The 23,753-nt window shown below is 38.1% G+C and overlaps 2 protein-coding genes across 3 annotated transcripts; one reads left to right on the top strand and one right to left on the bottom strand.

Moving 5' to 3' along the window:
* Positions 1-8,583: 8,583 nt before the first annotated feature.
* On the top strand, positions 8,584-11,254 carry LOC110814332 (uncharacterized). Its single transcript, XM_088217122.1, has one exon. It carries the CDS (start codon positions 8,852-8,854, stop codon positions 9,428-9,430), a length of 579 nt encoding a protein of 192 aa, XP_088073248.1. The 5' UTR covers positions 8,584-8,851; the 3' UTR covers positions 9,431-11,254.
* Positions 9,548-20,384, bottom strand: LOC110814310 (ATP-dependent RNA helicase DEAH11, chloroplastic-like). 2 transcript variants are annotated; one of them, XM_022041731.2, is made up of 3 exons: positions 19,264-20,384; positions 11,591-14,723; positions 9,548-10,950 (listed from the first exon to the last, which is right to left on the bottom strand). In XM_022041731.2, the coding sequence occupies exons 1-3, from the start codon at positions 20,200-20,202 to the stop codon at positions 9,737-9,739; spliced, it is 5,286 nt and encodes a 1,761-aa protein (XP_021897423.2). In that variant the 5' UTR covers positions 20,203-20,384; the 3' UTR covers positions 9,548-9,736. The 2 variants fall into 2 exon arrangements, with proteins under 2 accessions (XP_021897423.2, XP_021897424.2); XM_022041732.2 differs by lacking the exon at positions 19,264-20,384 and adding an exon at positions 15,436-15,928.
* Between the last annotated feature and the right edge of the window lie 3,369 nt (positions 20,385-23,753).

Raw genomic sequence — 23,753 nt, 5'->3', positions numbered from 1 at the left:
GCGATAAATGACCTAGATTAATGGCCCAGATTAATGCAAGATGTGTATAAATATTTCGCATCACACTGAACTTAAACCCTAGCCGTCAGCCTCCCACCGGAGAAGAAGAACCACTCATTGGAGAAAGAAGCCGACCGCTGACTGCCATCGCACCAGAGTCACATCCGATCGCTAAAAAAGGTAAAAAATTCTCCTACCTACTTGGAATTTGATTCCGAGCACCCCTGTGGTCATGTCGGAGTCAGATGAACGTTGGGTGAGCCAAAAACTACAGGTAAGGCCTGGCGGCACCGCCGCAGGCAAAACCCATAACCTCCTCCGATGAGCCCCTTCTCATTTCTCGTTTCGTATAATTTTTTTACCGTTGTGTTCATCGTTATGTTTTCTACTGATTGACCGAAGAAAAAATTCCAGCTGCGAATGTGAGCTGGCAAAGCCACTGCACACGAAAAACTCTACCACCGGTAGGTTTTCGTTTTCTCATTTTTTTGGCCAACCGAGGCCCCCTTACGTATTTTTTCGCAAGGATATATATAAAGGCGGCCAAAATCAGCTGAAAACGACCAGACCGAGGCAAACTGCCGCCGTGGGCGGTGGTGACAGTGCCGTGCTAGAACCCCAAAATTGACCGGAAAAGATTTTTAATACCGATTTTAGGTTTTTTGAGGATATTTTTAGGTACGTGAAATATATTTTAATCTCCGTAGGAAAATTCAAAAAATCTGAGAACCGCTAGTACGCGCAGTAGAAAGTTCGGTATTTCAGATACCGATTCGGATAAGAATCCATCACTCTTCTCTCCTTACGATAAATTGAGGCTTAATAATTAATAATTGTGTGTTTTTTTGAAAAATTAGATAACCTTAAAAGTAATTATAGGTCATTAGTGGAGGCGGAACTGGTTAGTTTATGATTGTTTCGATTTTCTATTTATTTTTCTGTGTTGCTTATATTTTGTTACTATTATCCTATGCGTAACTCAATTGATGATTTTTAGGGTCTTTTTGGTTATTTGGTTATTTGTTTCCTCTGCATTGTGTGCTGAGTTTTCGGTCATTGATTATTTGGTTGTGTTAAACTATATTGTTGTCTAAGTGAACTGTGAGTATAAAATAAGATATGGTTATTGCGTAGTTGATTGTTATATTGATGAAAATATGTATGGGAAAGACTTACTAGGTACTCGAAAAAAGGAGAAATAAGCTCGGTATATAGGGAACCCTACCGTAAACGTTATCTCAATCGAACTGAGCTGGGAAGTCTCTTACTAGTAAGGTTTGAAAAATATGATTCACCTTCATATTGGATGATATATAGAGTTGGTGGAATATTTGACACCTATTACCGGATAGGATACGGGGATGATCGGTTAATTGTTTAATTAGATATTGGATTTACGAGTAGGAAGATATCTCTATAAACCTCCAAAGGTATCGGTAAGTGGTAAAAATATAAAATGATTATTTTTTGTTATCTTCAATGTGATAAATAAATAGTGCATGAATATGAGTTTTCATAAGTTATTATTGGGAAAAACTTGTTACACAAATATGAAATAAATGGTTTCTTTATAGTAAATAAATTTACATTAAATTAAGGGCTCCATTGATTGTTTTTCTTATTTTTACCAATCTTCAGTTTTTCGTATTTATTATTAGTGTGATATTCTTACTAGATTAGTGTAGTTCACCCATTCATTAATTATTTCAGATCAAGAGGACCAAGATCCAGATCCCGATCAACAAAGGGGTTGTAAATAATTTACCATCCGGACCCTCTTTAAAAGCTAGTGAAGGTCGTCCTAGGATTGCTTAATTATTTGCCTTTTGTTTATTTCTTTAATTTTTGTTTGTTCTTTTAGAAGAGACATTCTCGTAGTCCTATTGAGCATTCTAAAGTATTGTGTAAGGAGTATAAACTTTAATTCTATTATTTCATTTTCGCATTTTATTTATGACTTTATTTATATTTAAGTTCAAGACCTTTACAGTTGGTATCAGAACCGCATTCCTTGAAACTATTCCTTACACAAAGATCTAAGGAAACACCAAAAAATAAATTATCGCACAACCATTTCTTGTAAAATGGAGGTACAGATAAATGAGGAGAGGAAGACCCTCATTAAACTAAGCAACTCGGGAGGGTTCGCTTCGAGAGAATGTTGATCGACTATTTGAAATGCTAGAGAGACTCATCGCTACCTAACATGCTAGGAAAGAGAGGAGGGAGTTTTCTGACCATCCGCCACTGCCACAGTATGAGCTACCCCTACAACGAGAGAATTCAGTGTCATCTCGATACAACCTTGCCCCTCCATCGTATCATCTGGCATCGCCTCAGTACAATCCAGTGCCCCACCATACAACCAGGTGCCACCACAGAGTCACCTGGTCCCTCTTCCACTGGACTTAGTTTCACCCATAATGGACCTGATAGAGATTGATACGGGGGATTTTGATGTATTTCTAATAATAAACTGGTTAGTGGCATATCACGCTACCATGAATTATTTTCACGAGAAAAATTGTATTTAAGCCTCCTAACGAATAGTCATTTACAAGCTAATAAAAGTTTTGAATATTATTCCCTCATAGCAATTTCCTTATTACATAGCACTTTAACTCAATTGCTTTCTTTTTTTTACTAGGCAAACTTAAAAAAAAATTTATATTCAAGAGATCTTAGTAGTCCGAGACTTCCTAAATGTATTTTCTGATGAACTTCTCAGACTACTAGTGGACAGGGAAGTTGAGTTCACCATAGACCTTCAGTCTGGCACGCAACGTATCTTAATTTTCCCTTACTGCATGAGTCATGTAGAGATAAAAGAGTTGAAGAAATAGATCAAGAAATTGCAAGATAGTGGGTTCATTCGACACATTACTTCTCTTTAGGGTGCTGGAGTCATATTTGCAAGGAAAGGGGATGAAACGTTAAGATTATGTATTGACTACAGGAGATTTAACAGGGTCGTGATCTAGAACAAGTACTCCCTCCCCATGATCAATGACTTTTTTGACCAGTTGCAGAATACCCAAGTCTTCTCCAAAATAGACTTGTGTTCAAGTTACCATCAGGTAGAGATCAGGGCAGAGGACATTCCCAAGACAACCTTCTGAATCAGGTATAGATACTATGAGTTCCTGATCATGCCATTTGGACTAACCAATGCACCAGCCATCTTTATGGATTTGATGAACAGGATTTTCAGGCAATTTCTAGATCAATTTTTCATTATATTTATCAATGATATCCTGTTTTATTCAAAAAGTAGAGAGGAACACGCTCACCATCTGACTCAGGTTTTGTAGGTTCTTAGAGAAAATAAGTTATATGCAAAGTTGAGTAAGTGTGGGTTCTACCTTGAGCAGACTACCTTCCCAAGACACATTATATCAAGGGATGTAGTGTCAGTGAACCCCGAAAAAGTTGAGGCAGTGCTTGGTTGGGAGAAATTAACATCAGTCAAGAAGATTCGTAGGTTTATGGGAATGGCAGGTTATTATCGCAGATTAATAAAAGGATTTTCTAGCCTAACTACTCCTTTGACTCGGCTCACAAAGAAGAACGTCAATTTTGAGTGGAACGAGGACTGTGAAAGGGATTTTTCAGAATTAAAGAAGCGGTTGATTACTGTACCTGTGTTGGCCTTGCCGAGTGAGACATATGGATATATAGTTTGTAGTGATGCCTCCTATCTGAAGTTGAGTTGTGTTCTGATGCAATACGGGAAGGTCATAGCCTATGGGTCCAATTAGTTGAAGAGTCATGAGAAAAACTACCTCATCCATGACTTAGAACTTGTTGCAATTATCCACGCCTTGAAGACTTGGTGTCATTACTTGTAATGGGAGACTTTTCAAATGTATACCGACCATAAGAGCTTGAAACACATATTCACTCAAAAAGATCTCAACATGCATCAGAGACGATGAATAGAACTCTTCGAGGACTACGATTGCAACATTTTGTATCACCCGAGCAAGGACAATGTGGTAGCCGATATACTCAGTAAAAATAATGCAGATATTATTAGCTCACCTAATGATTTTAGAATGCAAGGTAATAGGGGCTGCATAACAGATACGATTTTACGACCTAAAAAGAGTTACATGTTTGGTCCACTTGATTGTTCAACCTGAGTTGATTCAGAGAATAAAATAAGTTCAATTCGTCGATTCTACCTTAACATCTCTTAGGAAATATGCAGAATAAGGAGTAAATTCAGAATTTTAAGTCTCTACTGATGGGTTACTCAGATTTCAGGATAGGGTGTGTGTTCCATGTGATAGTGAGCTGAAAATGGACATCATGACAGATGCTCATAGCTCAAAGTTTGTTATGTATCCTGAAAGCATTAAAATGTATCAAAGTATGCGACCTTGATTTTGGTAGAACGAGATGAAAAGAGAGGTGGTTGACATTATTTCCAAGTATTTAGTGTGTCAGTAGGTCAAAGCAGAGCATCAACGCCCAGGCTACTTTAGACATTACCTATTTCAGACTTGAAGTGGGAATACATCATAATGGATTTCGTGGTAGGATTACCTAGGGCGCGTTCGGAACATAATGCCATTTGGGTAATTATTGACTGGTTCACTAAGTCTTCTCACTTCTTGGTCATTGACCGACCTATTGCACAAGCTAGCAAGAATGTATATTTAAGAGATAGTTAGGTTACATGGAGTGCCAATAATAGTAGTATCCAACAGGGACCTTATGTTCATTTCTTGGTTCTACTTTAGTTTTCAACAAGTCATGGGAACAAAACTGTCTATTAGTACCACATTCCACCCTTAGACCAATGGATAATCAGAAAGGACGATTCGCACACATGAGGATATGCTCCGAGCTTGTATTCTTAATTTCGGAGGCCATTGAGAAGATCATTTACCCTTAATAGAGTTTGCCTATAATAACAGCTATCAGGAAAGTATCGGCATGACTCCGTACGAGGCATTGTATGGTCGTCCCTGCAGATTGCCGATCTGTTGGGAAGAGGCGGGTGATAAAAAATTGTTTGATCTAGATCTTGCGGAGGAGACTACAACTAAAATAGTTAAGATCAAGAAAAACATCCAAACGGCTCAGAGTAAGTAGAAGAGTTATGCAGACACATGAATGAAGGATTTAGAATTTTAGAAAGGTGATAAAGTGTTCCTCAAGGTCACCCATTTCAAGGAAATCAGTAGATTTGGTAAGAGAGGGAAACTAAATTCCTGATTTATTGGACAATTTGAGATCTTAGACAGAATTGATACCACCGCCTACATACTGGCACTACCTCCAGAACTATCTAGAGTCTATAATATATTTCATATGTTATTGCTACGCAGGTACAACTCGAACCCCGATCACATCTTGGCCCATGAGCCCCTTTCACTCCAGGAGGATTTGTTCTATGAAGGGGTACAAGTGTGCATTGTAGACCGAAAGAGCAGAGTACTCTGTAACTAGAAAATTCTCTTCGTTAGGGTTCTATAACAGAATCACACACAGAGAAAGACCATATGGGAGGTAGAATCAAACTTCAGAGCCCAATATCCCTTACTGTTTGATTGAGTGAGAGGGACACAAATTTGAGAAATCAAATTTCTTTTTGTAATAGCCGGATCTGAAATTTAGTTCGGAATTAATTTTAATATTTTAAATATATAAAAAAAATTATTTTAAATTAATTTATTTTAATTTTTGTTGAATTTATGAAAAAAAAAATTATAGATGAAATTGAAAATAATTTTAGAAAAAAAAGTGAAAATTTTGATTCGGGGGATGTTTTTGAAAGAAAAATCAGAAATTAAGGGTCATAGTACAAATAAAAAAAATTTTATTACATAGAACCGCCCATTCGATAACTCCGACGAATAGGAGCACGCCGTATGGCAAGACATGTTGATGTTGGTGCCACACGAGATGTCACGCAAGTGATCCGCCTAGGATCGATCTTGCACTCGTAGACGGCCTGGATTTGTTGTCCCTTTAAATACGATCGGACGATCGAGATCAAATCGCAATGAACGGTCCATATTCATTTTCTCTTTAAATACGATCAGACAGTCGAGATCAAGTACGATGAATGATGCAGATTTATTTTTTCCTTAGGTACGATAGAACGGTCGAAATCAAACTCGATGAATGACTCAGATTAACGCGAGATAGGTATAAATATTTTGCATCACACTGAACTAAAACCCTAGCTGCCATCCTCCCGCCGGAGAAGAAGAACCAATCGCCGGAGAAGGGAGTCGACCACCACCGCACCGGAGCCACCTCTAACTGCTAAAAAAAGATGAAAAGTTCTCCTACCCACTTCGAATTCGATTTTGAGCACTCATGTGGTCATATCGGAGCCAAACGAATGACGAGTGAGCCAGAAACCACGGGTAAAGCCTAGTGGAGCTGCAGCGGGCAAAACCCGCAACCTTCTTCGATGAGCCTCTTCCACTTTCCTGTTTTATGTAATTTTTTCACTATTGTGTTCACTGTCTTGTTTTCTATAAGTTGACCAAAAAAAAAATTTCAGTCGCGAATATGAGCCGGCAGAGTCGCCGCACCCGAAAAACTCCACTATTGGTAGGCTTTCGTTTTCTGATTTTTTTTGTCAACTGAGATCCCCTAATGTGTTTTTTCGCAGAAATATGTATAAAAGCGGCCGAAACCAGCCAAAATCGGCCAGACCGAGGCAAATTACCACTAAGGACGGTGGTGTCGGTGCCGAAGCATGGCGGCGCTGTCATGCTGGAACCCCGAAATTGGCCATAAATATTTTTAAAATCGATTTTGAGCTTTTTGAGGGTATTTTTAGGTATGTGAAGCGTGTTTTAATCTCCGCAGGAAAATTTAAAAAATTCGGGGACAGCTAGTAGGCGCAGTAGAAAGTTTGGTGTTTCAGAAATCGATTCGGATAAGGATCTCTCACTCTTTTCTCCGTTACGACAAATTGAGATTTACTAATTAGTAATTATTGGTTTTTATAAAAAAAATAGAGAACCTTAAAAATAATTACAGGTCACTAGTGGAGTCGGAACCAATTAGTTCATGTTCGTTTCAATTTTCTATTTATTTTTCTGTATTGCTTATATTTGATTACTATTATCCTATGCATAACACAATTGATGATTTTTATGGTCTTTTTGGTTATTTAATTATTTGTTTCCTCTGCATTGTGTGTTGGTATTTCGGTCATTAGATATTTGATTGTGTTAAACTATATTGTTGTCTAAGTGAACTGTGAGTATAAAATGAGATATGGTTATTGCGTGGTTGATTGTTATATTGATGAAAATCTGTATGGGAAAGACTTACTAGGTACCCGAGAAAGGGCGGACGAGTCCGGTACATAGAGAACCCTACCGTGAACGTTACCTAAGTCGGACGGAGTTGGGAAGTTCCTTACTAGTAAGGTTTGAGAGATATGGTTCACCTTTATATCAGACGGGGTATCGAGGTGGTGGAATATTTGGCGCCCATTACCGGACGGGGTACGGGGACGACTGATTAATTGTTTAAATAGATATTAGATTCACGAGTAGGAGGATATCCCTATGGAACCCCAAGGATACTGGTAAGTGCTAAAAATGTAAAATGATTATTTATTGTTATCTTCTATGTGATAAATAAATAGTGCATGGATATGAGTTTTCATAAATTATTATTGGAGTAGACTTGTTACACAAATATAGAATAAATGGCTTTCTTTATAGTAAATGAATTTATATTAAATTAAGGGCTCTATTGTTTATTTTTCTTATTTTTTTATCAATTTTTAGTTTTTTGTATCTGTTATTAGTGTGATATTCTTATTGGGTTAGTGTAGCTCACCCATTCATTAACTATTTCACATCAAAAGAATCAAGATGCAGATCCCGATCAACAAGGGAGTTGTGAATAGTTTACCACCCGAACTCCCTTTAAAAGCTAGTAAAAGTTGTCCTGTGATTGCTTAGTTATTTGTATTTCGTTTATTTCTTTAATTTCCATTTGTTCTTTTAGAAGAGACATTCTTATATCCCTATTGGGCATTATAAAGTATTGTATAAGAAATGTAAACTCTAACTATATTATTTTGCTTTCCCATTTCATTTATGACTTTATTTTCATTTAAGTTTTAGACATTTACACGTATAATATCATTAGTGAGAAGTTACTGGAAATCATCCTATATTTAAGCTTGTGAATGGAGACCCAGATATAAAGAGAAGTCAGCATTCACCAACTAGTCAGCGAATTTGTTCTTTTTCCGATAAACATGCTGAATTTAAATCTATCAATCCTGTAATAGTAAGTACTTGATCGCACGGATTCTAAAACACACTTTTAATTGGTAAAACGCGTATCTTTTTATTACATAATTAGATTTATAGTCTAACACTAAGCTTATTTTAACGCAAGCTTTTTTAATGATATTACTTGAAAGCCCAAAAGAACTAAAACCAAAATCGCCTTTAATCTGAAAGCCTAGACCTGACGTAAAAATAGACTAAAACGGCGCCGTACCCATCATATGTTGTCTTTGTCGGCTAGCTTATAAAAACTGAAGAATTTTGATCCAATCAAGGAAAGTTTGGAGTGCAAGCTTTGATTTTAGCTCCGATTAGGAATCTAAACGACTACAATATTTATAGTTGAACGTCCATGGTTGTCTGTTCTTGCAAGAAACGAATCTCTTCTATTTAAAGAAGACGATAAGGGCTCTCTACACTGCTTATTAAACGTTTTCTTTAATACCTTCCCCGTTTCTTGCGGCACCATTTCTCTGTTCTTTTTTTTTCTCTCTCTCCTTTTCTTGGCTACCAAACACCCTCGTTACCCATCTCTCAAAACTTGATCGAAATCCCAGACTACATCATCCATGGCGGGATGGGCATCCAAGAAACCAAGGTTGATGTCGAACGAGATTAAAGATGCTAACTCTCTGCTTTCTCAGAAATCCAGCTTCGAGTTCATGCATAACTGCGATCTTCCTCCGCCGTCGAAGATCTTCTCGTGGTCGGAGAAGACGGTGGTTATGTCGTCCATGAACAGGATTTGCAGCATCGAGGGACGCGAAGATGAAGGGTACGAGGTTGATGTATGCAAGGAGGGGAGGAATGAGAAGTTGGAGGTTTTGAAGGCATTGAGATTGTCGCAGACGCGTGCGAGGGAGGCGGAGAGGAAGGTGGAGAGATTGGGGAAGGAGAGGGATTGTATGTCCAAGGCTTTGTTGGAGGAGTCTTTGAGGTCGTTGGCATATCGGCAATGGGTTAAGTCGTTGGAGATTCAGGTGCGCGTGTTGCAGAAAAAGTGGGAGAGATGGGAGGAGAAGCATTCTTGTTATGGGTGCTGTGAGAAATCAATGGAGGGAGAAGATGGTGGAGGAGGAGGGGTAGGTTGGTTTGTGGCTTTAGCACTTTGTTTGGGAATAGCATTTGGTTGTAGATACATTTTTTGAATTTCTAACCATGAACAAAAAACCAAGATACAATTTTTATCCCATTTCTTTTTTCATTCTCAATGACAATACATCGACTTTTCTTTATGGAGTATTGACTGAGTGGAAAAATTGAAGTGGTGGAAAATTGCATCTATAGATGAGCAGGATAAATATGTACAGAAGCAAGCATTCATTCATTATGTTTAGCCTCGAGCGATTTGCAAGGCTGCACATATTGAATATCTATCTACATTTGGTCAATATATACAAGGACTAACCTAAACCTGTAAATGTTTAGTGATGTCAATGGCAGTTAAAAAAGCTTCATTGGATGCTCATGTGTACAGACCTCAGATGATCATAGCAGTCATTACTGTTAGCAAAGAACTCCAAACAGACCCAGCAAATGTGTTTCCCGCACTTGCATTCCACATGATTGCAACCTTCCACCTTCTCAATTGTATATCCGCAGATTGGGCAAGCCTTCACATTTTCCTTCCCTCTGCACCACTCCTTAAGTGATGAATCTGGGTCCTCCTTGAATTCTCGGTATCTCTCACACGAAATGTATGAATGATATTCCAAATGGCATCTAGTGCATGTCTCCACATGACATGCTCCGCAGACAAATGGCTCCCCAGCTGTCCCAGAGTCTGCAACTCGATATACAGAGGGACAATCCGGGGATGGGCAAAATCTGTAGGCACCCCCACTGGCTGCAACAAATGACCCCAGAGAAGCTCTAAAGAGCTCCTCTAATTTCTCACTTGATAATAAAGACCTCAAGTCTGTCAGTAAAAAAGGAGCCTTGCAATCCTCCTTGGTACAGCATATTGGAAAGCTATCCAAGTTTTTTATCGCGGACTCGCACTGTTCTACCAAGCATAACCGACAAAATAAATGTAAGCAGACCTCCAGATTGTAGCCATCCTCAACTGCACACAAGCAAATGGGACAGGTTACTTCATCACTGTGCTTCTCCGATGAACCAACACTCATCCGTGCTACCTCATAAATGATCTCTTCAACTTTCTGCTTCAATTCTCTGCCACCATGAACAGAAATTATATGGTAGCGAACATTAAGAGTGAGCTCAGCTCCCGGTACCTTATCTTTGAGCCCCTGTAGATCGGGCCCAAATTGATTCACTATTTCCTTCATCAAGTTCGGGGGCAAGCCAAGACCTCTCAGATGGACTTCAAGTTGCTTGCTTTCATGGTGTGCGAGAAGGGACTGAACCAATCTCTCTTCAGCCCTGTCAACATTCCCCGAGGTACCGAAGATCCGTACATTTAGGCAATGCCTATCCAAGAGTATAAAGGTTCCTGTATCTTTCTGTATTGACCGCTTTAGATTGATACCATCTCTAGAGAGCAAATGCTGCAAAACATTTGGAGTGAGGCAGGCATGGTCTACTTTCCTCCCTACCATTAGTTCTTCAAGAGGTTTTCTCAACTCTGCAATAGTTTTTGTAGCGTTGGTAGATATTCTCACCTGATAGAAGCCGTTGCTGTTTCTGTCTAGATAACATTCTGTACCTGCAAATAACATATTTTAAAGGTTGAGTCCTAAATAATCTTGGAAATATATGCTCAAGTAATTCCATATAGGGCAAAAAGAAACTCTGCATTTTAAAATAGTTGACTAAGATAGGCATAAATCATGAGCCTTATTCTTCAAGAGATTGCTTGACCAGTTGCTACCTCCATCTCTAAAACCATCAAGAGCATCTCTCCGCAGAAAAGCAGATCAAGTCACAAGTGCACCGTGTGGATTATGTACTCATCTATGCATTTCTCCAACAATGATAATACAACAGAGAGATATTTACAGTTATAACTATCTATCTTTATCTTTTAAGGTACCTACACGCTAAAAACATACATAGCAAGCTAGAAAAGGCTTTGTGTGCCTTGTGTTATAAACCATGTAAAGAAACTGCATATTTTACAATGCCAACAATTATAAAACAAAATTATGAAGATACTAGAAGGGCTTTGGTGTCGCTTGCAATTATAAGTCCTACCAGAAAAGCTCTTGATGATTTCCTCAAAGGAGAGGCAAAAGAGAGGGACAGAGAGTACAGGCACAAGTGATACAGTAACTTCCTTTGCATGTATATATAAACCATAAAAGAGGAATAAGATTAAAAGAAATACTAAATCACGCTACACATACCCCTTAAATGTTTGAACCTTGCAACTAAGGAATCCAGCTGATTCTTGATTACAGCATAGACAGATGCAGAGCAAGACAAGGAGCTGTGAAACAACTGCTGGCACCTTATTTTTTGCCAGGAAAGACAGCCAGGCAATACTTTCCCTTCTAATTGCTGCAAAGCTTTTGCTGCCTCCAAATGTAATCTCCCATCAAAGATGACAAGTGCTCGCATAAAAGAATCCTTCGGTTCAGGTGGGAAGACCTGGACACGGCAACAGTTATTGTGGAGATTCCTTTTAGGCATGAAGGGGAATATTTCTCTCATTAAGGCTTCTTCACAGGCACCACCAGGTGGATTTACCACAGTATCTCCTCTCACCAGGAAAAAATCCAAGATTCTCCGGCTTGTAGCCATCCTCAAAACATCCAAAATTTCAGCTTCAGAAAGCTGTTTATCAATTCCACCTACCACAACAGCATCTGCATGCTTTTTACTTCGATCACACCACACAAACTTTCCTCCAATCACAAGGTTAGAGAAGTCGTCAATCAGAAAATGGATGTCATTGACATCACATTTGACAACTCCAATTCCCTTGCTCTGTCTACGAGGCCAATAAACTTTTGCTTTAACAGCCGGAAATGAGAACATTTTATGATCAGCACCAAGATATGTTCGTGAAGGAATTAGTCTAAGTATAGAGCCATGAAAATCAACTTCACTAATCTCAGCAGCCTTTTTAGCAGCATGGGGAGTGAGAAATGTTACCCTGCCCCATTTTTCATTCTCGTCACTCTCTTTTCCGCTGCTCGTTGCTTTGAATGTAGAACAGATAACACCGGATGTACGTTCCTCCAGAAACATTACGAGCTCCTTATCATCAAGGGCATCAAGATTTGAATTATAAACATCAACAGTCAAAAATCTCTTTTCAAGTTCCAGATGCTTGATCACAGCCCCAGCTCCAAACAGTGCGAAAGGTGTGATTCCAGGCCCATGGTACAAACATTTCTCCATGCATTCATTACGCAACAATCTCTGTTCACGCTTCAAATCATCATTTACAGTGAAGAAAACTCTTTCCATGTCTTCCGAGGATGCAAATAGTTGAATTTCATTCTGATCAACCTTCACTTCAATACCAATCCTCTCATCCAGACAAGCACTTCTAACCCGTGATACAAGAGAGAGCAGAGTACTGCGGGACTTCCCACAAAACCTTTTCAGTAGGGCGCTGCCAAAACCAGTAATCACTTTAAGTTGCAACTTCCTTGTTTCCATCTTTGAGATGTCAAACATAGGAGGAGGTTCAAGAGTAGACAAAGATTCAATGTCAAAAGCAGTAACGCAGACCAAATACTTATTAGTAATTGACAGGATTTCACCAAAAACAACCCATCTTGGCTTCTGACCAAATGTCAGCAAAGAGCATGATGGATGTAGCTGAATATGCTGCCTGGTCAAAGCCACTTCATAACCAAGATCATCATATCCGGAGTACATAGCAATGTTTTCCGAAAGGGAGCAAAGTATGCTCTTTTTCAAATGAGTATCATGCTCGAGTAACTTATACGGATTCCAGACCCAGTAACTAGGAACGATAACAGAAAGTTCATTTTTGAGACAACCTTCCAACTCTTTGACTGCGTCCGCACACCTTCGCAAGGATTTGGCATTGATGCTGTTCTCCCAACACCATTTATTTCTCCTGCTTTCAGGCAGAGACTCCCATTCCTTATAGACAGAAAGCAGTGTGAAGAGATCACCATTGCAGTGACAAAATTGCACCTTAAGGCAATCAGCTTTTAGCTTATCGTCGTCATTACCAACTCTGCAGAATATGCTGCTGGCATTTGCCATAACAGCAGCAAGAACAAGGCCCTCTTTCAACAAGCTAAAACGAAAGCAACTAATGATCAACTTGCCAAGCCTTGGTTCAATACCCAATTTGACTATATACTTTCCCTCTTCAGTCAATTCAAAAATACCTTTGTTCTGTGTAATAGCTCCTAACTGAACAAGATTCTGAGTGGCCATGTCAATGGCTTCAGCATTAGGTGCATCAACAAAATCAAAACCCTTTATATCTGTGATGCCCAAAGCAAGAATCCTCAGAACTGCAACCCCTAGATGAACTCTGCGAATCTCGGGTTCCTGGTTGGGAGGCATTGACTCAAAAACACATTCTGAGTAAAGTCTATAGCATCTTCCAGGTTCTGTTCTCCCAGCACGGCCAGCGCGTTGCTTAGCAGAGCTCTGACTGGTCCAGCAAACTCTAAGGACATTCATGCCAGTGAAAGGTTCAAATTTACTCTCTTTGACCATTCCAGAATCAATAACATACTTAACTCCAGGAATGGTAAGTGATGTCTCTGCAATATTTGTAGCAAAGATGACTTTTCTTTTCCCAGGGTAATCTTGAAAAACACGAAATTGCTCCTCAAAAGAAAGCTTCCCATGTAAGGGTAAGACAACTGCAGAGGGAGCTTCCAACCTTTCACATGCCCATTCTACCTCCATTTGAGAAGTCAAAAAGGCTAGAACAGTCCCTCCTTCCTCTGTTTTGTGAACCTCTGCAGCTATCCTTACAACATCGTGAACATATGAAGCAATGCTACCGCAACTGGTAGTTCCCTCGGTGGCCCTAGGGACATATTGGACATCAACTGGAAAGTTCCTCCCCATCAGATGAAAGATTTCACAGCCAAAAAAATATTCTGAAAGCTGTTTTGCATCAGCTGTAGCAGACATTATGACAAGCCGTAAATCAAGCCGACAGTTAAGCAAATTTTTAACCAATGCCAGAAGAAGGTCAGTGTTCAGGCTTCTTTCATGAGCCTCATCAATAATGATGCACGAAATCCCAGACAAATTCCTATCTTTCATGTAGTGCTGCAGCAAACAGTTGTCCGTCATATATATTACCCCAGAACCAAACTGTTGAGAAGACGAAAATGCTGGATACGATATCACTGATTTTTCATAGCACCCATTGCTTTCTTCCCTGGCCCTATGTGCCAATGAGAAAGCAGCAATTTTTCGGGGTTGAGTGCAGATGATGGACTTATCAGCAGCTATTCCTGAATCAGCAAGGAATTGAACCAACTGCGTACTCTTGCCGGAGCCAGTCTCTCCAATCAAAACCATTGTCTGTGTTAATGATAGCCAGAGAAAAGAAAAAAGTATAACTACATAGTAGAACAAATTGAACAACTGAATGCGAAAAGACTGTCCCAAAATGAAGAAGAATCAGTCACAAGATTCTAAGATGAAGAAACATTATTCATGCAAAATTCAACCTTTTTATATATATTCAATGATGACAACTTTTCTGTTTCTATTTTTCAGAGGAATAACGGAACACTTTTAGATAGCAAAAGATGAGCAAGAACATGAATGCACACAAAAAAAAACAACATTATTGCACTGGTTCACAAATGCGAAAGAAAAAAGTGATGGAAGAAAACATGACAAAGATGCTATCCATAGCTAGCAGAAAAAAACCAACAATTGTGTAAAAGCAGCTAATGATAAAATCAATTGACAACTTAATACGAGAAACTTCAGAAATAAAAATGGGGACAAGGTGCAAAACCCAAAATATAAAGAAAAGATTTTAACCACCAAAAATTTCAACCAGATACATGATCATGAAATTTTTCATTAATTTCGTACAAAAACTGAGAGCCTGACTCACCACCTATACTATGAGAAATTATTTGTTCTACTCCTGGTGTAGGAGCGATGTGATTCACCCTCTGGTCACTTCAAATTTTGTTAGAAAACCACCAGTAATTTTCTCTCATATTACACTTTTTACTGAAACATCTCAATTTTTTGTCAGAAAAACACGACTAGTCACCTTTAAATTTTTTACCCCAGGACTTCCCTCTCTTGTTCCAGTATAAGTCGTTGAGTGATTCGGTTATCCATCTCATGCCGTCTCTGTTGAGACTGATTAACTACCTGTTTCTGCAGCCGTTTTCACTTATTCGAAGTCCATCTAGCTTTCTTCCTTCGCAGATGATGTCGAATGACTTATTTCCGATGAGAATGAACCGCTTCGAGTTGGAGAGAAACATTGTTCGATGAAAACAGAAATCAGGTCGGTCATTGGAGAGAATGCACCAGTATTTGATTTAAGAATTGGGTTGTTTGGGAAGAGAGAGTTGAAGAGATGGGTGTATCGAGGGGAAGATCAGTTGTTTGAGAGAGTGAAGTGAATTATCTCAAAAAAGAAAAAGAAGAGGTGAAGTGAAGAACAAGAGATCCAAAACTGGTAGAGAAAATAACATCAGCTGCTTACAAATGCTTAAGAGGAAGTCAATAATCTGTGTAATTAGCGCAGGGAAGGAAGAATTAATCTGTATGCGAATTGCTAAATGATTTTAGGGAATATAATTGAAAATTTATTGCTTAAGAGAAGCAATAAATTTTCAATTATATTCCCTAAAATCATTTAGCAATTCACATACAGATTAATTCTTCCTTCCCAAATTTTTCTACATAAGATACTCCAATTTTCTAATAAGCACTTCATTAAATATTAGAGAAACATAAACATCAATTGTCATCACCCCATATTCTGCTTCGACATTTTTTTAACTTCAATTGGAAGATGAACTCAGGTCACCATATACCAAATAAATGAAAAGTCGCTTGAAGTAGCACTTGGCCCCTCATTTAAAAAGAAAGGAAGTAGCACTCGGCCCCAACCAAGAAATATCAAGGAAATTTTGGCAGCTGTCACAACCTGGATTCGTGAGGAAAAAAAAAATTGAGAACAGAGAAAAGAAATCAGTGTTGGTTTATAAAAGGAGAACAGCTGGCAGCAATGTGGTAAAGATCCTTTAAAAGAAGGAATACTTGGCTTAAATTGTATAAGGATTGGCGATGGGGCTTCAATGAGGATTAATATGGGCAATGTGGCAGAAATCAGAAAGAAATTAGGGTTAAAGGAGGCTCTCGAATGTGTTAGGGTCATTTGTGTTGGAATGGCTAGGGTTATCTCTCTTTTCCGATCGTTTTAACCATTTTTCGTTTTGTTGAGATTTTGCAGGAATTTTTTGTTATTTCCTAGTTTTGTACTTTATAAATACCCTGTGAATCGTTCTTTCAACATGGTAAGTTTTTACACAGAAAAATCTTTAGGTTTACAGTCTCTCTTTGAGTATTTCTTTCTATTTTTTTCTCCCATTTTTCCTCGTTCTTCTCCTTTCTCTCATGAATCTTTTCCTATTTTTCTTACACTATAATCAGTCATCATGTACATGTCAAATGTACCTGACAACTTATCAGAGCCCAAGGATTCTGACAAATCGCATGCAAATTTTGTTGCGATAGCTAAGAACAAAAGAAAAGTTGTGGTTAACAAACCGCAAAAATGGTAGACCTTGGAGGATAACATACGTGAGGTGGACTAGAAGCTATCTGACTTCATGGGGGAGATGTACGAAGCACAATGTAAGACCAACCCGCACTTCGACCAGCAGTTCCATCAACTCGCAGAGATGTTGCTAGGGGAAGTGAGGCTTGGAGAGTCATTGCTACCTGTAAGATACTCTCCTCCTTTTCAAACTTACGAATGAGTTATTCTCCCGACTCTAAAACAGTGTGAAGCTAGGGGTAGTCACATGCAGAACCCACAGAATAGCACGTTGGGAAACCCACACCGAAGGTAGACCTTCCTACTGTTCGAGGGTCAAAACCCTAGAACATAGATCAGGCGATGTTTGAAATATTTCCATATATACTATAGCTGATGAAAATAAGGTAGAAACAACGACCCTCTATTTGGGGGATAAAGCTGAAATATGGTTTCATGGTTTAGCAAGTTCCCCAGGATTGTTAGAATGAGATATATTTCTACAGGAATTATGCAGAAGTTTGGGGTGTTGGCAGGAATTGATGTTGTTGAAGAATTTAATAAACTGACACAAGAGGATACGGTAATTAACTATCAGGAAAATTTTGAAAAAATGAGATCACTTCTACTCATTGAAAATCCTGGATTATTGAAAAAGTATTCCATATCTAGCTTCATTACTGGATTGAATGAAGAATTAAGACCCACTGTGAGGAGGCACAAGCCCCTTACCCTTAACCATGCCTTTGAGCTAGTCTTGTGGCAAAAACAAGTAGTTGAAGCAATGAACCGTCACAAGGTGGGGTAACCCACCAAATTTCTCCAACCTACAGTTCAAAATCCCACTATTCACCCACCAGCCCAGAATCCATTTTCATACGTATGATACCAATCAGGACAAACAACCAAAAATAACGGCCATCCAAAGGATTCAAAAGGGGGCAACCCAATACCCACAAAAAGGTAAGTGTAACAATTCTTGTTACCATTGTGGAGAGAGATATTTCCAGGTCATTAAAATAAAATGAAAACAGTCATGACTGGGGAAGAACGTGAAGAGGAAGAGAAAGAAGAAACCAAGGAGGAAGAAAACCAAGAAAACCTGGAAGAAACTTTCCCTACAGGCTATGCAGGGGGAACAATGCAGATCATAGCCTCACTAGAGAAAAGAGCCATTATGATACTTCTGAATAATGTAAGTTCCCATTCATTTATGAATTCCTCTGTGGCAGAAGGATTGAAAAACAAAGTTGTGTACAATAAGCCTCTCATTGTGGTTGTGGCTAATGGTCACAAGGTGACTACTGAAAAGGAGGGTATGAGGCTCAATGGAGGATATAGAACTATGTATCCTGTTACAATTTCAGGGTAATCCAGTCAGGGGTTATGAAATAATATTGGGGGTGGATTGGATGAGGATGTATAACCCTGTAGTTTTTTACTTTGCTGAGCGCAAGGTGAGCTAATGGAAGGAAAACAGATAACATTGCATGGGGTTAAGGTGCCAGATAGGTTGACTAAATTGTCTGGTGAAAGGCTCAACAATATGTCAAAAGGAGGGTGCAAGCAGATTACAGGAACTGTATACTGCCTTTGGTCCATGGAGTCTGACCAACCAGGAAACCAAGTAACCCGAGGGAGAGAGTAAAATAGGACAGATATTGCAGTCATTCCATGATACATTTGAGGAGTCAAAAGGGCTACCACCACCAAGGGGCTTAAAACATGTCATACTTCTTGTGAATGGCAATTTCCCAATCAACTTAAGACCATATAGATACTCACATTTCCATAAAAGATGCTGGATGCTTCAATCATCTGCCTGAGTCATTCCCCATTTGCATCCCCAATCCTGACTAAGATGAATAAGGATTGGCAAGATGGCTTCAATCTGGATTAAGATGCGCAACGTGGCAGAAATCAGAAAGTAATTAGGGTTAAAGAAGGCTCTCGAATGCGTTAGGGTCATTTTCATTGGACCGGCTATGGTTTTCTCTCTTTCCTGATCGTTGTAACCATTTTTCATTTGTTGAGATTTTTGCATGAATTTTTTGTGATTTTTTCTAGTTTTGTAGTCTATAAATATTCTCTAAATCGTTCCTTCAACATGGTAAGTTTTTACACAGAAAAACATCTCGGTTTACAGTCTCTCTCGAGCATTTCTTCCTATCTTTTTCTCTCTCTTCTCCAAGTTCTTCTCCTTTCTCTAATTGAATCTTTCCCTATTTTTCTTACACTATAATCAGCCATCGGGTACATGTCAAAGGTCCCTGACAGCAGCTTGGAAAAGAAAAAAAACAAGAGAAACATGAGACTAAGACTTACCTGTTCAGTAAGAATTCTCGAGAGAATATCCTGCCGGTAAGCATAGATAGGGAGGCCATCCTCCAGCCTCCGGCACTCCCGCAAAATCATGTGGTGAATCTGCTCCCAATTGTAGTCCCCCTTGAACTTAAACACCTCCACAAGCTGTTCGCCACCATCCCAATCCTCCTTCTCTGCAACACAACCTTCAAGATACTTCAAAAAGCACCGTATGGCACTCTCGAACTCCTTAACCCTTTTTGAAACCAAGTCCCTCTCCGCCATTAAACTTTCCTTCTCATCAACCAGCTTGTGGAACATCATCTGGCGAACACCACCTTTCCTCCTCAACTTAGCCGACACTGCAGCGATCTCAGAGGACTTCTCCTCAACCTTCTTCCTCCACTTCTTCAGGGCCTCCCCGTCAAGCAGTGACCTCACGTGGGCAGAGAAAAGGGCTCGGAGCTTCTCCCTGAGCTCCAGAGTGTCTGACGGGACCGGCACGTTGGAGACAACCTTCACGGAAAATTCGTGGCTCCCGCGAAGCCGGGACTCCCAGAGCGAAATAGTCGCGGTGAGCGTGTCGACCCATTGCCGGAAAGAGATAGACGCGGCAACAGGGCCGGAGTCGAATACGGCTAGGTTTTCTGCAGCGATGTTGCATTGGGAAATCAAGGCTTCAATTTCGGGTTTCTTGAGGACCCTGGCGCACTGGCGACCGGTCGGGCGCAGGAGTTCGACGATGAAATTGGGTTTGATCGGGTCGGGTCCGGGAGGCCGATCCAACGTGTGATTCATGGGGAAATTTGGTTTTGGCTGGCGTCCATATTGACCATCGGGGTATCGCGGTCGGCGTTGTACAAAACCGGGGTAGTGATTGTGATTGTAGAAAGAGGTATAAGGAGGTCTGCCGGCATTCCCCTGTTCCCGGTCGGTGGCAGGAAATGAATAGTTCCTCATGAGCCCTCAGAGAAGACAAACGGAGAAAAGAAAAATGTTGTCAAGAAACAGTGAAGAAGAAGAAGAAGAAGAAGAAGAGGAAGAAGAAGAAGTTGGACGCTGACAAATAAGGCAGAAAAGAAAGTTGGTAACGAAAGAATCGCGTCTCTCTTTTTTTTTTTCTTTTAACCTTTTTAATTTCCTTGCGTTAATCGAATCTAATATGGAGATTAGGGAGTTTTTAACCTAATTTAATTATTACAATTTTGTAATTTTTTTATCTTTTTAATATTTAAATATTCAATTTATATATGTCTAATTATTGTGGGTGCATTAATGATATTTACGTGTCTTCTTCGGCACACTAAAAATTCAAAAAAAAATAAATAAAAAAGAAAAATAAATTACTTGCTTTACAAGAAATAAAAATATTTAAAATACGCAGAAATTATTAAAAATATATTCTAATATATGAAATTAAAAATACTATATTTTACACATCTTTTTATCATAAGTTTATTTATTTTTACTTATTTTAACTATATTTAATTTACATCTATTAAAAATATTATAATAAAAATATTTGTTAATATATTAACTAACACATCAATTAATATATATTTTATAAAATAAAAATTATGTAGATAAATAATAATACAAATACATCTAATTAACCTTTTTTACTTTTACTACACTGTTAATAATATTTTACTTAAAAAGTAGAAAATTCTCAAATTCAATGAAGCTTTTTATTAATTTTATACTTGACTTGCAAGTTTGTAACTTTAATACTTTTACTTTTATTAGGTGGAAAAAAATAATAAAATCAACCAAATAATTATTTTATTTAGTAAGATTAAATATTTAATTAATTATAAGTATATTATTATACTGTGATTAATTAAATTTTAATAAATTTATTATATTATTATTAGACAAAAAAAATTCTTAATGACTAAATTTTTTATTTTAAATTTAACTACTGACTTTTTAATTTTTTTTTTCTTTTAAAAAAACCCACCATGTTAAATTTTTGGCACCACGAGAATAATGATCTTCTCATAAAATAAAATACTAATTATTTAAAAATAATATTTTTTTTTCAAAAAATAATTATGAGGTGTCTCACCATAAATGAGACCTTATGTCTACTATTTTTCTAACATGTAAAAATTACTACTAAATAGTTAAAACTACAGAATTAGATAATTTATAAATTTATTATATGTAAAAGCTCAAAATCTTGAGTAAAAGAATATATATTATAATGACAAAAGTAAATAATAATTTAGAGTTTACATTTCTTATACAGTAGATCACGATATTCAATAGAGTTATGAGAATTTCTCTTTCAAAAAAATTAAAATAACAAAAATATAAGTAAAACTAAAATTTTATGGAGTTAACTTCCACTAGCATTTTTGATGGGGTCCGAAAGATAATATTTACTCACAACCCTCCTGCAGTTCAGAATCTGAATCTTGGTTTTCTTCATCTGAAATTGTTAAATAGGAGGATGAACTATATTAAACTAATAAAAATATCACATTAATCACTTATACGAAAAATAAAAAATTAGTAAAAATTATAAAACAACTAATAGAATCATTAATTTAGGTAAATTCATTTAACATAAAACTATTTATTCCATACTTACCATTATGAGTTCTCAAAATCGACCTATAAAGATAATAACTTAAATAACATTGTGATTTCATATTTAAGTGAGAACAAATAGTAACTTATATTTTTTTACCTATTTACCAGTATCTCTTGGGGTTCATAAGGATGTCCCTTTATACATGAACTCAATATCTAAATTTGTCAATTAACCAGTCGTCCCCATATCCCGTCTGCTAATGAACGCCAAATACATCATCACCTCAATATCTCGTCCGGTATGAGGGTGAATCATATCTCTCAAACTCCTCCGGTATAGAACTTCTCAACCCCGTTTGACTGAGATGATGTCTACAGTAGGATTTCTCCCTATGTACCGGGTCCGTCCATCATTTCCCAAGGTACCCAATAAATTTTTCATACATACATTCACATCATTAACTAATTACTAATTGTATATCGATATCTCATATTTACCAATCAACAATCAGTCATGCAAATAGACGATACGTAAATTAAGAAAACATGATTGAGACATTTATTACAAAACGAACCAATAGATGAGGATTATGCAGTTAGGTAACTAAATAATCAAGAAGAAAAGTAAAACTAGTGATTTAAAATAAACAATATAACAGTAAACATTTTAGGTAGTATATGATAAAATAAATAGTGAGTTAGAGCAAATATATACTGACTAGTTCCGATTCTAGTAGTAACTTATAATTAATTTCAAGTTTTTCTAATTTTCACAAAATACAGTGTTATTGATTATTAAGTTTCAATTTCCTGTAATAGGAAAAATAGTGAAGAATTCTTATCCCGGATCGGTATTTGAAACACTGTACTTTTTACTGTGCTTCCTAACCGTCTCCAAGTTTTCTGGATTTTTCTTATAGAAATTAAAATACACATCACATATCCAAAAATAACCCAAAATGACAAAATAGGCGTTTTAAAATTTTTACGACAAATTTTAGGATTCTGGAAAGGTGGTGCCAGCTCCGGCATCCACAACAGCAGTTCGTCTCGATTTAGCCACTTTTGACCGATTTAGACCGATTTTGACCAGTTTTACACGTAAACCTACGAAAAACTAAGTTAGAAGGCATCGATTAACCCAAAAAAAATAAAAAATTGAAACCCTACTGACGGAAGGTCTCTGGGTACCACGGCTCCGACGTTCCTCCTTCGCGGTCGAGGTTCCCCTTCAGCTAACCTGCATCAAAAAAGGACGGAGAACACAATGGTCAAAAAGTCACGTAAAACAGAAAATGGAAAGACAGTCATTAGAGAGGATTTTGGGTTTTTGCAACGGTGGCTCGGCCGAGCTTCGCCTGTGGCTTCCGGCTCACCCGTCGGCCCTTTAGCTCTGATATGAAAATAAAGAGATTTGGGATTGAATTCCAAACGATAAGGGAAAAAAATATTTGTTTTGACGTCGGCAGTAGCTCCGATGCGGTGGTGACAGTGGCTGGCCTCCTTTTCCGACATCTGGTTCTTTCCATGACCGTCATTCTTCTTCTTCTCCAGTCACTCCTCTATCGGCTAGAGTTTTGGTTCCCTGTTAAGAGGAGTTTAAATACCTCTCTCCATCCGATCCAGCTCGCCCGTTCGAGTCAACATGGAGCAAGGAGAATCATCTGATGATTTCATGTTTAGGTCGATCGCATGTGCGAACTATGGTCATCCATCACCATCAATTTCATTCGTCCGATCGCGTTTAATGAAAAAATAGATTGTTCATGTGCGCGAGATGCGATATGGATCGTCGAATCACTCAGGCACGTGGATCGCCCGCGTGGTACCGATGTCAGTGTGTCCGCCACGTGGCATGTTCTGACTCGTCGTTGCTACTAACAAGATCGTCCCACGTGACCATACCTTCCCTTTTTGCGATTTCACTATTTATTTTTTAATTTTCTTTTAAAAATACTCTATTATTCACAATT

Source organism: Carica papaya, chromosome 4 (assembly GCF_054855325.1).
Source record: "Carica papaya isolate Zhongbai chromosome 4, ASM5485532v1, whole genome shotgun sequence".
NCBI classification, from domain to species: Eukaryota; Viridiplantae; Streptophyta; class Magnoliopsida; order Brassicales; family Caricaceae; genus Carica; species Carica papaya.
This window is presented reverse-complemented; position numbering and strand designations above follow the sequence as displayed.